The sequence below is a fragment of the Otolemur garnettii genome, unplaced genomic scaffold, assembly GCF_000181295.1.
Source record: "Otolemur garnettii isolate 467f Iridium unplaced genomic scaffold, OtoGar3 scaffold00166, whole genome shotgun sequence".
Lineage (NCBI taxonomy): Eukaryota > Metazoa > Chordata > Mammalia > Primates > Galagidae > Otolemur > Otolemur garnettii.
Window position 1 is genome coordinate 2,079,648 of NW_003852561.1, and position 18,493 is coordinate 2,098,140.

Consider the following 18,493-nt stretch of genomic DNA (forward strand, 5'->3'; position numbering starts at 1 on the left):
TATACCAGCCACATATATTCCTATTAAAGTCCACAGTCATCCAACACAGGAAGTATATTACATTTTTGACCTGCTTTACGGAAATGTTTAAGAAAGCAATAAACCCTTCTTCACATGTCAGTAAGTGAGCAGTGAAATGAGCTTTTTCAGCATGAAAGCAGTTCATGGGTCTTGTAATGAAAAAAAAAAATACATACAAGATTGCATTCTGCTTTGATGAGAAAACGGAGCTAATTTGAATAAAACAAAAACAGTAAAGAAACTAAATAATTTACAAAAATAGAAGCCAGATTAGTATTTAACATCAAGTGTATACTTGTTCGACAATCTTTGCTCCTGAAGTAAATATTTGGCAACCACAGTGATTAGCAGTTAAAGCAATTTCAACAAAACAAGAAGTCATCAAAAATGGACTATTTGTCTGAAAGAGCAGTACCTATATTATAAAGATTGAACTTCATGGCTCATCACAACCATTTTCAAAATTTAATTCCTACTATCTTCTTATAAATTAAGAGAATTTCATTGTGTTCCATAGTGCGATGACCAAAAAAGAAAAAAAAAGTAAAAGCAAAACAAAAAATAAACCCTCATGCCTAAATTTAGAATACTGTATTGTGTAGTAATCAAAACATTTGAAACAAATTAAATAGTTTAACTTATTCGACAGGCATAAAAGCATTTAAAAAGCATAATGAAATCCAATTATGTAGTGAGCATAATGTAGTCAGGAGTGGAATCTAACATTATGCAGACATTTTCTAAATAAAAGATCCCTGTAGGACAACTATATATAAACACGGGGAAGTGCAGATTAGATCTGTGGAACCTTTTTGAAATTTAGAGTCTGCAACACATTTTTCAGGTAGGCACCAAGTTATCCTAAAATTTTTTCACATTGGTTATTTTGACATTTTTTTCATAAGATACTCTACTCAACATGTGATTTGCCAGGACAAAAAAAAATCCCCCCAAACCAAAACACCACTCCAGATCCAGTACACTTAAATATATCACTCTCATTGGAAGTGCTATTAGCATAGTCTTTGCAACTAGCCCAAAGCATGTATTTAAGAAGTTTTTATAAATTGTTTGGATGTTCATATGTTTAATTCTTATGCCAACAGTTTTCTGATGAACTCAGCATTGTGCTTTATGCAAGAATGGAAACCTCAAAATAATCACCATAAAGCTTCTAAGACTTATGGGAGAATAAACTAGGATGGTCCACAGATATATGATGAAATCCACAATGTTGGAATATAAATGTTTAGAGCGGCCCAGACTAGAAGACAAGCCCAAACCACCATTAGAAGAATGAAATACGATATGGTCCAAGATGTATCCTTAAAGTTTTGTCTCAACCCTCAGTCTGAATTGTGAGGATTGATCTTCAGTTCAGTCCAGCCAGCAGAAACTGACTGTGCAATTTTCCGTTGTATTTATTGTACAGACTATGTACATTCTAGAAGGTTCCTTTAGTGCTACACTGTTGTACTTTTTGTCCCAGCAATTTGAGGGCGTGCAAATTCCACAAAGTCATCAATAAGAACAGGCCATGCTCCTGGATAAAAGAAAAAATACAGAAGAAAGAAAATTAAAAAAAACAAACAAACAGAAATAAAGCCAATATTTTAATAAAATCCTATTAGTATCTTCTTGAGTTAAAGTACTGCTATGTCATTCTTCTCTATTCCCACTGATAAGTCTTTGAAAATAAGAACATTTCGGAATTTCCACCCAAAATATTCCTTGTATCCTCTCTGATCTATTATTAGAACATTTTGTTCATTGAGCAATTAAAAATAACTTTTCTGGCAATCAATAGTTTTTCTTTTTTTTTTTTTTATGATCAATGGTTTTTCTGAAGGCAAATGAAGTCAGGCAATGAAAGTAATTTGGTCAAAACTGGCAGCCTAAGGACTGGCTGTAACATGGTAACACAGTGCCAGGGCTGAAAGCGTGCTAGGAGAAACAAGTTTTCAGGCATTTTATTGCAATCTTACAAAGGAAATTAACAGAAAGCGTCAAATTCCATCCTATTTTAATAAATCACTGGAAGATGTAAAATTGCATCTCTGCATGCCCGTATACATCTACATGCCAATCTCCAATTCACAAAGTTCTCCAATTCTGTGTAAAACCTAACGGCACAATTATCAGACATATGCAGGATTAAACATTTCTCACTTGTAAGTGAAGACTATAAATAACAATTTTTAAAGAAGAGGAAAAAAACAGCATCATTTTTGATTAGCTTAAATGGTTCCAGAACACTTTTGAAAAGGCCAAGGTCCCAGGAGGATTTTGAAAGAATACCCCCATCTTTTCAACAATCTCAAAAATGCATCAGTCTCAAAGGAGACTGGGGAATTATGTGTGGGAAAAAAATCAGTGTAAATCACTGTCACTTATAAAAAACAGAAGTCCATGTCCCGGTAGATGTTTAGTTGATGGTAACATCATCTTTGTATGTACATTAAGAAATAGAATCTGAATATTTATTGAATGTCAATAGTACTACACTAGGAAGCTGAAGTACATTTCAAATTAGACAAAGTCAGTAACTTAAGGAGTTGACAATCAAGCTTACACATAAGACCAGCAGATAACAATAAAAAATACATACAAATAAGTACAAAAGTACATCAAGAAGAGAACAAGTTCCTAAAGTAAACCAAAAATCTAAAACATGGATGAAAATTACTCATGTCTTTCTGGAAGACATGAATACTGAGTTGGAATACTGCTACTATTCGATAGAAACAGAAGAATATAGATTGGTAAAGAGGATGAGGTATTTCTTACATTCCTAAGAGTATAAATAAAAGCTTAGAAGAGGGAATACAAGGAAAGAGAAGTGTTTAAATTTAGGAGCGTGCTGGGCACAGTGGCTCACACCTGCAATCCCAGCACTCTGGGAGGCTGAGGTGGCTAGACTGCCTGAGCTCAGGAGTTTAAGACCAGCCTGACCCAAGAGCTGGACCCCGTCTCTAAAAAAATAGCTGGGAGTTGTGGCGGGCACATGTAGTCCCAGGTACTTGGGAGGCTGAGGCAAGAAAATTACTGGAGCCCAAGAGTTTGAGGTTGCTGTGAGCTGTGATGCCACACACAGCACTCCACTGAGGGCAACAAAGTGAGACTCTGTCTTAAAAAAAAAAAAAAAAAACTTTAGAAGCATGTGGTAAAGAGATAAGAAGGCATGCTGGAAAAAAAAAACTAGCAGGGAACATTTTTTCATTACCTTCTTCATCATAATTAGACATGTCATCTGCAATCATTGTACTGAAGTCTAAAAGAAGATTCCAAGTATCTTTTGGTATTGACCGTTTATGATGTTCCTATTTAAAAAAAACAAACATTCAAATCACTAAAAGAGTTGTAAAAAAAAGTCCAGACAGTACTAATATAAAACGAGTATTAAAAGTAATTCCTGATAATCAAAATTCTTATTCTATGTCCATTCCATGCTCTAAGATGACTTAGTCATGCTCTAAAATATGTTCACTTATCATTAAACATTGCAGAATTTTAGAGAAAGCATACAAAACTGCAGAAAATGTGAACTTACCAACAAAAATTTATTCCATAAGTCTAAGAATTTAAATCTTCCATTAAGCACTAAGTTCCAGTAGGCAATGGCCATTTCTAGATCTGTAACATTAAAAATAACATATTTGAATGCTATGAATATTTGGTCCCTGCAAGAAAAGGTAAGATCAAAAGACTAAAAAAGAAAAAGAAAAAAACTTGTATCCTGAATACAAATATAATTTCATATAGAAAGAACCCCAAGGTTTGTATTCTGCCTCCTACCAATATGACCTTCAGGGCAAAAATGATATACCACTGACTTCACAGAGGTATCCTGTGGTTTAAGTTAGATAATGTAGTTAAGCACACCAGTTCACGGGTATTCAAATCCTAGTTAATTAGTACACCAGGGTTTCTTATCCTTTGGCACTTCTGACACAGTGAGCCAGAGAATTCTCTGTTGGAAAGGGCTGTCCTATGTACGGCAGGAAATTCAGCAGATCCCTAATGTTGACCCACTAGATGCCAAGTGCAGCTTCATCTACCCCCAGTAGTGACGATCCGGATATTGCCAAAGGTCACCAAGGGACAGCTGAATCAGTGATGGACACCTACAGGTTTGAATGCAAATGACTGCTACTCACAATCCAAACTTATGTTCTAAAGTTGTTGCCTGGTTCTGACCACAAAGGAGAACATCAAGACTACTGATTTAAAAATTAAAGAAGCTAAGTTTTTTTTCAGTTTGTCAATGATAACATAAATTGCTTTTTAATTAGGAATGGAGTAAAGAAGGATAAAGCAGAAATACTGCCACATAACAAAGAACCACACCTGCCAGATGACTGCGTGGAAGAACTGTGATCTATGATCTTTCAAGGGCCTGAAGTAGTTAAGAAACTATCTAGTTTTTATGAGTGAATTTATATCTCTAGGACAAGAAAAATTTTATTCCAAATAACTTAAAAGTCCTTTAAGGTGAGATCGCAAAACTAATCCTAATAAACTGAGGAATCAGCAGAGACTACAAAAGACAAAGACGGCCAAGTGCTGACCCAAATTTTAAAACCAATAAAAAGTGTAAACTTGATGTTTATTCACTACCAAAAGCAGATAATTTAAAAGAATCCATTAAAAATCACAACAGCTAGAAATGTTCAAGGCTGGATTTTAACTTCTTCAAAGATTGGAACTATATCAGGTGTCCATAAAGTTCATGTGCAATTTACTATGTTAAACTATTTTAAACTGCACCAGAACTTTATGTCTACCCTGTGTATCTCCAAACCAGCAGACTGAAAGACAACAGCAGTCATTCAGAAACTGCTGAGCAAATGAACTTCCTGTGATTTCACAAACATACTTACCTTCAAATCCCTTGTCATCAACTTCTTGCAAACTCAATGGAAAAGGCGCCCTGTCCTTTCTTGTAGTCAAGGTTAAGTCCCTTCCATTTGTTCTGCCTCTTCAAGGAACCTCATCTACTGATTAACTTTCCCCTCTCTTGGCACCTGCAACTTTGCCTTGTCCTCTGGCTTTTCCAACTCCACAAATGTTCAGGTTATCAATTTGAAAATCTTTCTTGGATCTGTTATTCCCTTTACTGGGTACCCTCTTTCTCCTTTCCTTCACACATAGATAATCTTGAAATCTAATACATGGAATCTTCTACTTTAATACATAATTTGCTCCTGAAAATGTATCTGAAAGTCAAATTTTGATTCCCGTATTTTAAGAGAACTAAAAAATATATGGCACCAATTCTTAATGGTACTTCCTTTCCAGTCTTTGTAGGCTTTAAAGCTCTATCCCTAATAGCCTTGGCAGGTTGTTTAATTCCACTCTTTTCTTTACCAACTCAATATACAATCTTCTGGTTTAGGTGCAGTTAATGTCTAATTGAGACTAAGGATTTACTGTTATTAGTATGCCTAATTCACTTCCCTTTAAACGTATTAAATTTATAAGAACTGAACTTTATTGGTGTTAGCATTTTCCCTTTTCAACTCAATTTTATGAAATAAGGATGACAAACAATGAAATATTCAAGTAACTACAAATCCTGAGAAACCTATAAATGCCCATTTGTCAGCTGATACACTAAAGTAATCTGCGAGAGTGTACACATACAAAGTTCAGGCTGTAAAAGAAGAGAGCTTCCTGGGGTATACATTCCTTGTCCCATTTCCTCAACTCTGACACACCCTAATCCAATTAACTAGCATCCACCTCTGTCACTAACCTACTGAAATTCATCTCTGAATGGTCGCCGTCCCTTCTGGTTGTTTGGTTCTCTGCCTATTTGACAGAACTGAGCACACTTCTTAGATGGAACTGTCATTTCCTTTGGCTTCAATGACAGCACCCTACTAACCATCCTCTGTCCTGTCTGGGCTTCTCCTCCTCTTTCACTGGCTCCTCTTCCTCTATGCATCTGTTAAATGTTAGGTTTCTCTTGTTACAGATAACCACTTCTATTTCCCTCAGCAGATTTTCAAACCTATACCATTTTTTTTCTTTTTTTTTAAGAGATAGAGTCTTACTGTCACCCTCGGTAGAGTGCCGTGGCATCACAGCTCACTGCAACCTCCAGCTCTTGGGCTTAGGCGATTCTCTTGCCTCAGCCTCTTGAGTAGCTGGGACCACAGCCACCCACCACAACACCTGGCTATTTTTTTGTTGTTGCAGTTTGGCTGGGGCTAGGTTCAAACCCCGTACCCTTGGTATATGGGGCCAGCGCCTGAGCCTCAGGCGCCACCCTCATTTTTCATGTTATATATTCAATGGCCTCTCACAACTCCTGAATCTGCAACCTATCTCTATATTCTAGATTCAAATATCAAATTGCCTAGGGACATCTTCAACTGGGTAACCACAAACAGCTAAGACTCAGCAGGGCTCGAACTGAACTCATTATATTACCTATACGGGCCTGCTTCTCTCTCTCAAGAAAATGCCACTCTTATTGTGTTGCCCAATGAAGCATTTTCTCATTGTAAGGAATTGTCCTATGCACTAATGCAGGACATTTAGTATCCCCTAGTGCCAGCAGAAACCCTCCATTATTATGACAAACAAAAATCAACCCCACAGATTCCTAAACGTCCCCTGAAGGTGTTGAGAATTGCTAGGAAGGGCTCCTTCTCTTGCTCATGGTACACATCCAATCACAGCCCCTCCTGGACCTCTCTCCTCCATTCTCACTGGCAGGCCCATGCACTCTTCGCTGGCTCAATCATTACAACAGCTCCACAAGTAATCTCTCTTCTTTTAGTCTAGCCTCCACTCCTTTTAAAGGACCACAGAACTTTAATATACACTTTTCATGCAAGAATATGGTGTCATTTCTATGTTCAATTTTTTTAATGATTTCCTATTGCCTTTAGATAAAATCTATACTTCTAGCCAAATAAACTCACTCATAGTTCCTCAAAGGTGTGATATTCTCTGACCTCTGAGCAACAGAACATACTAATCTTTCCATCTGGAGTGGCTTCTTTTTATTTTTGGCCTTGAAAAATGTATATGCATTCTTCAAGGTTCAAAAACGATAACCTTTCTGAATATATCACAAACTCTCCCTGATTTAATATGCTGATTCTATGCTCTTAGAGAAAGGAGTCAATAAATGTTTTTCAACAAAAAAGATTGGTAAGTTAAAACTAAAAGTTGAATATATGGGCGGCGCCTGTGGCTCAGTGAGTAGGGCACTGGCCCCATATACTGAGGGTGGTGGGTTCAAACCCAGCACTGGCCAAATTGCAACAAAAAAATAGCCAGGTGTTGTGGCAGGCACCTATAGTCCCAGCTACTCAGGAGGCTGAGGCAAGAGAATCACCTAAGCCCGAGACCTGGAGGTTGCTGTGAGCTGTGATACTAGAGCACTCTACTGAGGGTGATAAAGAGAGATTCTGTCTCTAAAAAAGAAAAGAAAGAGTTGAATATATAAGATTACGTTATACAAGGATAAAATACTAATTCACAGGTATAGGAAAAACTGCCCTTTAGAAAGAAGTATGCCAAGAGAGGCAGTTAAACAGTAGTTTAGAGCATGAATTTCAGTCTCTCAAACCCCAATTTAAATAGCATTGGGCAACTGATTCAGCTAAAAATGAAGATAATAGGGTGGCACCCATAGCTCAGTGGGTAAGGCTACGGCCACATACACCAAGGCTGGCAGGTTCAAATGCAGCCCGGGCCAGTTAAAAAACAATGACAACTGCAACAACAATAACAAAAATAGCCAGGCCCTGTGGCAGGTGCCTATAGTCCCAGCTGCTCGGGAGGTTGAGGCAAGAGAATCACTTAAGCCCAAGTGTTTAAAATTGTTGTGAGCTATGATGCTACGGCACTCTAACTAGGGCAACAGCTTGAGACTCTGTCTCAAAAAAAATAAAATAAAAAAGATAATTAACAATACCTACACCCATACTGAGTTCTTAATATACACAAAGTATTTATAACAGTAACTTGCAAATAATACAGTGTAACCATTGCTACATGAACTTTATGGCCAAACTATACATGAGCCTTTACTGTTATTAATTTTTAAGAATTTTTTAAATTATTATTTGAGATTCTGAAGCCATATTGGAAAAGAGAATAAATTTAGTATTAACAACAAGCAAAAGCAGCTAGAGTAAAGGGAAGGAAAATGAAGAAAAGAGACAAGCAAGTCCTATTAACGCTATTGCTTAATACTGGTATAAACCCGTGTAGCAAAATTTCAAATGCAAACAGAGATACTCCCAATGTCATTTTTTCAAACAGAATTAACAAGGGCAAAGCAGGATTTCATAAAAGATAATAAGCTAAATACAGGAGGAACGTGAAAATAAGCTGAGTATAGACTCAAACGTAGCCCCTAATGGAAACAAAATGTTACCAACTCACTAGGGAGGATGGAAAGGTGATTAAAAATTCCCATTTATAATGTCTTAATTTATTTAGAAGTACCTATAGTTAGCACTATAGATATAATAATATAACAAAAAAGATACCGACTGTGGGGTCATAAGACTTGAGGTCTAGTCCTAGTTCCACTAACTCTAAAGTTATGTAACCTCACTAATCAGTCAGTCACTCTGAGTTTTTTCATCTAATGATAGAAAAGATAATACGTTTTTTATTTAGCCCAAAGGACTGTCACAAGAACTAAATGAGATTGCATATAGAAAAATGCTCTTAAAAACACCACCAAGTTATTTCTAAATGTTAGAGTGTAAATGTTTAACAAATAATGTTAAAATCTTTTGAATCTACTGTACAGGATATAAGATTCTAGCTAAACCACAGGGTTCACATGAAAATGACCTACAGACTTTAGTCTAACAAAAGTTCAGAATGGTCCTAAAAATAACATGGTTGCTAAAGAACACATATAATCTTTGATCAATTAACAGAATGAAAAAAAGTCTCAAAAAATAACAGCAGCAGCTTGGCGCCTGTAGCTCAGCAGCTAGGGGACCACATACACCAGGGCTGGCGGGTTCAAACCCAGCCCAGGCCTGCCAAACAATGACAACTACAACGAAAAAATAGCTGCGTGTTGTGGCAGGCACCTGTAGTCCCAGCTACTTGGGGGGGCTGAGGCAAGAGAATTACTTAAGCCCAAGAGTTTGAGGTTGCTGTGGCACCATGGCACTCTACTCTACATAGTGAGACTCTGTATCTAAATAAATAAATAAATAAATAAACACCGACCCATGAAGTTCCATATTAAACAGTCTCCTTCTGGAATATTATATGCAAATTTAAGGGGTATATTTTGAAAGACACCAAGAAATGTGTTTTGGAGCAAAAGTAACAGGGCTAACAACCATCTCTTCAAACAAGGAAGAGTTAAAATAACTGAAAGGAGGCCTGGAAAAAAAGGACAAAAGGTGAGTGATAGTGATCTTTAAATGGTTAGACTTCCTCTGTGTTACACTAGAGGACAAATAAGACCAATGGTAAAGATGTGAACTTAACGAGGAAGAGCCGCATACTAACAAGACTGTCCTGTGGCAGGGATGGACAACTTCCTACAGCAATGTGTGTCCACTCCCTGCATGTTCAAAAGTATAAGCTAAACGAGCATCACTGAGGGTGCTACTTCGGGTAGGTTAGATTTTACAGAGGACTTATAAAATCCCTTTCAAATTTAAACTTCAGGTAACTATCAAATGGCAGGTGACTGTCAGAAGCACATCACACAACAGAGGAAGAACTACATTCTGATATCACAAGAAATAAGGTTATGGAAAGCAAAAAAAAAAAAAGAAAATGGGGGAAACGCCAGTTCCCATCATAACTAGCACAGTAATTTATCAACAAGCCACAGTGCCGTCACTGTCGCTCTTTGCCAATTTGTTGTGGGCCTCATCTCTTTTCCTACGATCTTCTAATTCCTCTCTGCCAAACCTTGTAATTTAAGAGCCCTGTGAACCCTTACAAAGACTGTCAAGAAAACTCTTTAATTAAACTCTTCAACTAAGCAAGTCCTTAAATTTCCTGATATCTAACACCAATGCAAAACAAAAAGAGAAACTATAATTTGTCTTTTTTTTCAAAGTCACAGACTTTCAGTTTTAGGTTTATGAGAAAAATTGCACAGAAAGGTAGAGAGCTCCCAAGCAGTTCCCACTATTTTTAGCATCTTGCTTCAGTGTGGTATGTCTTTTATCACTGATAAATCAACATGGACACATTATTAATGGAGTTTATTCTCTGTACATTGTGAGGCTTTGGGGAGTTCTTAAATAATTTTCTCATGGTAGTTAAATACATATAACATAAAATTTACCATCTTAACCTTTTTAAAGTGTGCAGTTCAACAGTGTTAAGCATATCTCACATTACTGCCAACCAGAATTCTCATTAGCTTGCAAAACAAAAACTCTATACCCATTAAATACTACATTTTTCTTACACACAATATCTATTAAGACAATAAGGTAAACATAATTTTAAAATCTAATGCTTTCACATGTTTTTCTCAGTATTCTCCTGTAATCTAAAATTCTAATTTATCATCACATTAATATACCCAACATCTATAAAAAAATTAATTTTGCTCTATTTTTACTACATGCAATAAAAACTAAGAGTCAATATCCAAACTACATATTGGCCCCAAACCCCACTTATTTTATGTTCCAATAAAAGGTAGGAATATAACAAAGAAACAGACCTTTAAATCAACATTTGACATTCACTTTTTGTTTGATCTTATCAACATATTGTGCTACATTTCTCAATACCACAAAATGACCCTTCTAACATATACATATAAATTCAACTTTTAAGAGATTTTTTTTCTGGCTCAGCGCCTGTAGCTCAGCCACTAGGGCGCCAGCCACATACACTGGAGCTGGCAGGTTTGAACCCTGCCCAGGCCTGCCAACAACAGTAACTCGGGAGGCTAAGACATCTTAAAACTCACTTAAGCCCAAGAGTTTGAGGTTGCTGTGAGCTGTGACACCACAGCACTCTACCAAGGGCAACATAGTGTAAAATCTAAAAAAAGATTTTTATTTCTGGAAAGAAAAAAGCAAACTAGAAAATACGGCCCAGTTAACTGGTGGCCAAAGACTAAAGTATTCCAGCTTCTTTTGCCTGCAAAATCAGCTGGAGAGGAGGCTTCATTATTTAGATTTTTGTTTTACAAATACTTTTAAATCTTTAATCAATTCAGTCACATTTAGTCACTCTTTAGGCTAATATTCTACACAAATCCGGTACATTTCCCCCTTCCTCTCTAGCTTTCAGTCGTTTCTCCTCTGTCTAATCCCTATTCATATCTGTTTCTCAATGCTTTTGTCCACCCTCTAATCTAAAATATGAATTAGGCTTAGTACAAGAGGTCCCTATTAGCCTCTCCAACTACTATGTTTTCAAAAACAAACAAAAACCTTCCATCATTGGACAAGTTATTTAACCTTCTCGTGCCAATGTTTCCTCACTTGCAAATTAAGGATAAAAACAGTATTCTTTTTGTTAATTTGGCACATGGCAGGTAGCAAATTATTGAATGAAAGAATGAGTAACGCATAAAATTGGTAAACAAAGTCCGGGCATGGTGGCTCACACCTATAATCCTAGCACTTGGGAGGCCGAGGCAGGGGGATTGCCTGAGCTCACAGGTTTGAGACCAGCCTGAGCCAGAGTAAGACCCCCGTCTCTAAAAATAGCCGGGTGTTGTAGTAGCCGCCTGTAGTCTCAGCTTCTCGGGAGGCTGAGGCAAGAGAATCACTTGAGTCCAAGAGTTTGAGGTTGCTGTGAGCTATGATGCCATGCACTCTACTGGGGCAAGAAAGTGAGACTCTGTCTCAAAAAATAAAAATAAAATAAAATTGGTAAACACCAAATAACGCAGTGCTATGGTTTGTTTGTCCCTACCTAAACTCATGCTGAAATTCCATCCACAGTGTGGTGGTGTTGAGAGCTGGGGTCAGGAGGGGGTGACTAAGTCATGGGGCAGGTGCCTGGTGTGTGGTGTGGGCCACTCTTGCTTCTGCAGCAGCGTGTTCTCAGCAGAGGGAAGGGACTGGTTCCCGTGAAAGTGCAGGTGGGAAAGCAGGGCTGCTCCTCCCGTTCGGTCTCTCTCATCACATGTGCCCACTTCCCGAGACCTTCTCCACTATGCTGTTACACTGCAGCATTAAAGCCCTCACCAGAAGCCAGGGCCACACCCTTGAACTTCCTAGCCTGAGAACCACAAGTGAAAAATAAACCTCTTTTCGTGATAAATTACCCAGTCTCAGGTATTCAGTTATAGTAACACAACATGGACTAAAAGACAGGAAGTGTATGTGAAGTATAGTATTTAGCACATTCCCAGGCACACTAAAAGCTCACATTAAATGGATTATTCACACAATAATCAAATTCTTCAGTAGGTCTTCGTTTCCCAAAATTCCAACTTAAGCCCTTCTGTCTCATTTTCAGATGAAGCCTATGGTTATTTAGCCTTTTTTGGCCTCACCACAATTTAATCTCCAAATAAGCATTCTCACTAAAATCAAATCAATGTCTTTTCTCTTCCAAAGAGGAGCTGAGCCACTCCTATCTTCTCACTGGAATACCTTCTATCTTCCCTTGCCCAGTCAAACACCAAACACTTTAATTTACATCCCACCTTGCCCAGGAAGCATTTTTCAAACATGTCTGCTTTTATTCATTTCTCCTTTTCTCTAAAACGCCTACTCACATTTATTATTTTATATTATCTACTGAAGCTATCTAATCTTTTAAAGTAAATTGTAAATTACACTGTATTTATTTCTGAGACAGAGTCTCACTTTGTCACCCTTGGCAGAGTACCATGGCATCACAGCTCACAGCAACCTCAAAATCTTGGGCTCACGCGATTCTCCTGCCTCAGCCTCCCAGGTAGCTGGGACTACAGGCACCCGCCACAGGGCCTGGCTATTTTTAGAGATGGGAGTCTCGATCTTGCTCAGGCTGGTCTCAAACCCACAGCTCAGGCAATCCTCCCACCTGTGCCTCCCACAATGCTAGGATTACAGGCGTGAGCCACCACGCCCTGCCTACACTGTATTTTTTATTTTCATATCCCCTAGCTGGCCCAAAAGCACACATATGATTACCACATTTAGTATATAAATTGATCAAACTAAACCGTTAACAGTAGTTACTTCTGGATAATAAGATTATGAATCATAATTCTTTTGTTTTTCAGCCTTTTCTAAAGTTTTCAAATAAATCTTAACCAAAAATAAATTTATCTGGCATCTATGACTAAGAAATCTTTTAATGTTATTTCTATAGATCCTAAGATCCTAAAATATCTTGCAGATCATGAATGGGTGAATACATGAATAAATACAGAATGTCAGTGAAATTTTAACAAGTGTTTATTTCTCATACTATAGTTTTTATTTTTAAAAAATTAGTGATTTACATATGGTACCCTGGGTAATCCTATTATCACCGTGCATGGTATTTTCTGATTAGAAGTTCACTGCTTCTTATTATTTTTCAATAATTGGTATTTTCATGATGCTTGTGCTCAAAACACATAATTTTCTATTACAAAAGTGACACTGTCAATATATTTGAAACACCAAATATAATTTTTAAAAAAAAATTCTTACCTAATCCTTTTTGTCCTGGATTCTTTGCAAAATTAAAAGTAAACTGGTAAAAATCCTTAAATCGTCCTGGTTCTTTCAATTCTTGTTCCATCTTGGGTATCTGGGCCTTTAGTTTTTCTATGCTGTCACATCTACATTATAAAATTAAGTTTATAAAGATTAACTTTTTCACTATGAATTAAGAACTTAACTTATTTATTCCTAAGAGGGCTTATATTTATTTCCTAGAACTTCTTTTTTAAAAATCAGATAGTTGGAATTCCATCCTTTTATATCATTTGAATATAAACAAGTATTAGATTAGTGAGGCCTGAAGTAATTAAATGACCTTTAAAAATTCTATTTATAGAATAGAATTCTATAATAGATTATCAACACACTGGTTAGAAGTCAGTTTCAGTGAACAGATCAAGTATATATGGTAATCAGCATAACAATCACCAATTTAAACTGTATTAGACGATGCTGACATAGTAATAAATCACAGGTCTAGTTTCTAAATGAACTGAAAGGATGGTCTCTTGCTTAGGTGAGGAAGCATTCCTTGCGAAGTTGCTTCTTGTTACAAAGTACAATAATAAATATCAGCTGAACCTCCTACCACCTCCGACTGAATTATCTCAAATCAACATTAAGCTTTTTCTAAACATGCAAAACATTCAACTTTTAAAGAGATGAAAAAGCCTTACTTTCCTCAAATCCTTACAGTAGAAATATTCTATTTCTTAAAGAAGCCACAAATAAATCAATCCACCCTTTTCCTCTTCTAATCATTTTTGCTTTTATTTTCCTTCTTTACTCTTTGTAACATCTTCCAGATTGTTCGTTTGTGAATTAAAAATTTGATTTGGCAGTTCATTACATTTTATATGAATTCAGTTTCGAATGAAAAAGAAAAAGTAAAACACCGCTTCCTTAAATTCTAGTGAAACCTGCCCTAGCATAGAAACTTCCAACATGTTCAAGATGGGCTGGCTTTGGGTGTAGGACACTGCCCTGAGCTTTAAACCCACCCTTCGTTTGCCCTACTTTGTGATATTGGACTACAAACTGTGAGACTTCGTTTTTCTTGCCAGCTGGCTCAAAGTGAGACTCTACCAAGAGTGGGCAGTAAAGACTAGAAGGGAAAGGAGGGACCGCTCTAACCCTGGTTTGTTTTCTACAGAGGTCAGGGTTTCAGTGTGCAGGGAGATCCCAACACTGTCCACTAGCAGGGGCAACTCTCACAGTCCTGCAGCAGGTGGCCTCTGGCTAGTTTTCCTTTACATCACACACTTTCCCTTAAGGTCTGAATCTCAGCCTTGCCGGGATGTCCTAAGTTTCTAAATTTCTTCCTTGTTTTTTCCACTTCACTACATCTCAGGGGTGGGAGCAGCTTCCTGTAACACCTCTGTTACAGCCCAGAGTTTTCTTTTACCCCTTTTACAGACAGAGTAAAACAATTCTTTAAATGTTTCCTGTTCCAATTACTGGTGTGGTTTTACCTCTTGACTAGACGCTGACAGATCACGAGGTCCCTCAGGCCCAAGAGTTAGAGTTGCTTGCATTGAAACCCTGCCTCTAATGCTGCCTAACTCTGTCATTTCTCTGCGTCTCAGATTCCTCATCTCTAAAACAGGGATATAAACACTACTTCTCCCACAAAGTTGTTGTGAAGACACAGGTGAAGTACTTAGCACAGTTAACTGAAATAATGTTCAATACATGTTAGCTATTATTATTCAACAGTGATTCCCTAAAAACAGAAAGGACAGTCTGTTACCTACCATTAGACTGAATACTTCTGCAGCCTCATTAAATAGAGACATAGATAAAGCCTCTATTATGACCTTTTAATCTATAATATCCAAAGACATTGAGCTTTCAACTGGCAAAGCATAAGTGAAACAAAGAGTAACTGCTAAGGTTCCTCCCAGTTTTTAAATTAAAGTTTTGTAAATTCACAGTTTACAGCCTCAAATTAGGAAATAACTAACAAACTTGGTCACTTCACTTTTCCTTATTAAATATTAATGCATAATAATTTTAATACAAGTGACCCTTCTTTAGAAGTAGATGATAAAATTATTAACACAAATAGAATAGGGTATACGAACCACAGACAACTTGACAAACCCAGAAAGCTGGATAACACGAAACTGAGCAAATGAGCCCACTTCTATTTATACAGTGCCTATGGGCCAGTACATTTTCATGTCTAAAATTCATGATATATTTCAGTAGCATAGTAATTCTTAATGCACCTAATTTCCTATTGTAATCATATACTCACCCTAATTCTGTCATGCCGTCCATGAACTCCTGCTTGGAGAACTCACACTGTGTTGCTGCTCTGAACTTCCATGCAATGATCAACACACTAATGCTGGCTGGATCGAGTGCCAGGTCATCACAGAATTGTTGTATACCATCTATTCCAATTTTATTTTCATCTTGAGGATCTTTAAAATTAATAATGCAATGCTAAATTAGTGCCATACTCTATTATGCTAAATTCCTAAAACTGAAAAAGGCTATGCTTTATGTTCCACTTTTTAAAAAAAAAATCACTTTTTAAAAAGAGGCTCACACCTGTAATTCTAGTACTCTGGGAGACCAAGGTGGCAGATTGCCTGTGTTCCGAAGTTCAAGACCAGCCTGAGCAAGAGTGAGATGAGACCCTGTCTCTAAAAATAGCCAGGCCTTGTGGCAGGCGCCTGTAATCCCAGCTACTCAGGAGGCTGAGGCAAGACAATCACTTGAGCCTAAGAGTTTGAGGTTGCCGTGAGCTATGATGCTACAGCATTCTACTCAGGGTGACAAAGTGAGACTCTGTCTCAATAAAAAAAGAACCCAATTGAAATCAATGTGTCAGCCGCCCCCCCCCAAAAAATTATAGAACAATTACAGTATGCCAAAGACACGAAGCAATATTTCTCTAACAGGTATTTTCCTCATATAATATTTAAGCCACTTTTCCTCCAAACAGCATTCTTAAAATGTAGAGGAGAGATAAACGCAGATGGACTCTTAATTTTTTTTTTTTTTTTTTGAGACAGAGCCTCAAGCTGTCCCCCTGGGTAGAGTGCCGTGGCATCACAGCTCACAGCAACCTCCAACTCCTGGGCTCAAGCGAGTCTCCTGCTTCAGCCTCCCAAGTAGCTGGGACCACAGGCGCCCGCCACAACGCCCTGCTATTTTTTGGTTACAGCCATCGTTGTTTTGGCAGGCCCAGGCTGGATTCGAACCCACCACCTTTGGTGTATGTGGCTGGCACCTCAGCCACCTGAGCCACAGGCGCCGAGCCGACTCTTAATTTTTAAGTCTCATTTATTCATGTGAAAATGTTTCATACAGATTCAGAAAATATACAGGGACAGAGATTCTAACTGAACATATAAAGCTGTTGTGAAGAAGTAAATAAAGTACTTAGCACAGTTAACTGAAGTAAAATAACATTCAACAAATGTTGGCTTTTATTATTCAACAGTAGCTCACTAGAAACAGAAAGGATGGGGCGGCGCCTGTGGCTCAGTGGCTAGGGCACTGGCCTTATATACTGAGGGTGGCGGGTTCAAACCTGACCTTGGCCAAACTACAACAGAAAAATAGCCGGGGGTTGTGGCGGGCACCTATAGTCGCAGCTACTCGGGAGGCTGAGGCAATAGAATCGCCTAAGCCCAGGAGTTGGAAGTTACTGTGAGCTGTGTGTTGCCCTGGCACTCTACCAAGGGTGACATAAAGTGAGACTCTGCCCCTACAAAACAAACAAACCCCAGAAATGATGATCTGTTACCTACCAAAAGACTAAATACTTCTGAAACTTCATTAAATAGAGACATAGGTAAAACTGCTATCTGTGACTTTTCAATCTATTAATTCAAGCAGGCATCCTATTTATTTTTAAGGATTCATGTTTGTTTGTTTGTTTATGTGAGACAGAGCCTCATTCTATTCCTCTGGGTAGAGGGCTGGGGCATCATCATAGCTCAGAGAAACCTCAGTCTCTTTGGCTCAAGAGATCCTCTTGCCTCCTAAGTAGCTAGGATTACAGGTGCCTGTCACAATGCCCCACCTGTTTTCATCTATTTTTAATAGAAATAGGGTCTCACTCGTGCTCAGGCTGGTCTAGAACTCCTGAGCTGAAGCAATCTCAGTCCATCTGCCTTGGCCTCTGAGTGTTAGGATTATAGGCATGAGCCACCATGCCCAGCCAAGTAGGCATTCTAAATTAAGAATGTACATTTCTATTGTACATAGAAATTCTTTTGTTCTTTAAGTTCATTTTACCATAGCAATCACTACTTAAGAATATCATAAAGACTATGAACTATGTAATTCAACCCTAATATAATATAAAGATCCGTTGTTAAAATTAAACAAATCAATATTATCGTGCCAACTTTTTAAGTGATGACAAATAAAAGGAGAAAAAGGCCCTCATATCCTGCTTACCCTTTTCTACAAGTAATCCAACAACTTATCTAATAAAAAACATGTACGTCTGCTTGGTGCCTATAGCTCAGCAGCTAGGGTGCCAGCCACATACACTGGGGCTGGCCGGTCTAATCCAGCCCGGGCCTGCCAAAAACAATGACAAATGCAACCAAAAAATAACTGGGCGCTGTGGAAGGCGCCTGTAGTCCCATTCTCTTGCTGAGGTAAGAGAACTGTTTAAGCCAAAGAGTTTGAGGTTGCTGTGAGCTGTGATACCACAGCACTCTACCTAATGCGACTAGTGAGACTCTGTTTCTTTTTTTTTTTTAAAGACAGAGCCTCAAGCTGTCACCCTGGATAGAGTGCCATGGCATTACAGCTCACAGCAACCTCCAACTCCTAGGCTCAAGCGAGTCTCCTGCCTCAGCCTCCCAAGTAGCTGGGAC

General features: G+C 38.0%; 1 protein-coding gene across 2 annotated transcripts in view; it reads right to left on the reverse strand.

Moving 5' to 3' along the window:
* Positions 1 to 294: 294 nt before the first annotated feature.
* DCUN1D1 (defective in cullin neddylation 1 domain containing 1) overlaps positions 295 to 18,493 on the reverse strand; it is a 37,186-nt gene continuing 18,987 nt past the window's right edge. Inside the window, exons 3-7 of one of the 2 annotated variants that reach the window (XM_023519259.1) lie at positions 15,904 to 16,072; positions 13,632 to 13,762; positions 3,572 to 3,654; positions 3,245 to 3,341; positions 295 to 1,564 (exon numbers count right to left, since the gene is read on the reverse strand). In XM_023519259.1, coding sequence (XP_023375027.1) covers positions 1,485 to 1,564; positions 3,245 to 3,341; positions 3,572 to 3,654; positions 13,632 to 13,762; positions 15,904 to 16,072 — 560 coding nt within the window. In that variant the 3' untranslated portion in view covers positions 295 to 1,484. The remainder of the gene's footprint in view (positions 1,565 to 3,244; positions 3,342 to 3,571; positions 3,655 to 13,631; positions 13,763 to 15,903; positions 16,073 to 18,493) is intronic. The other variant, XM_012811590.2, reaches the window with a different exon arrangement.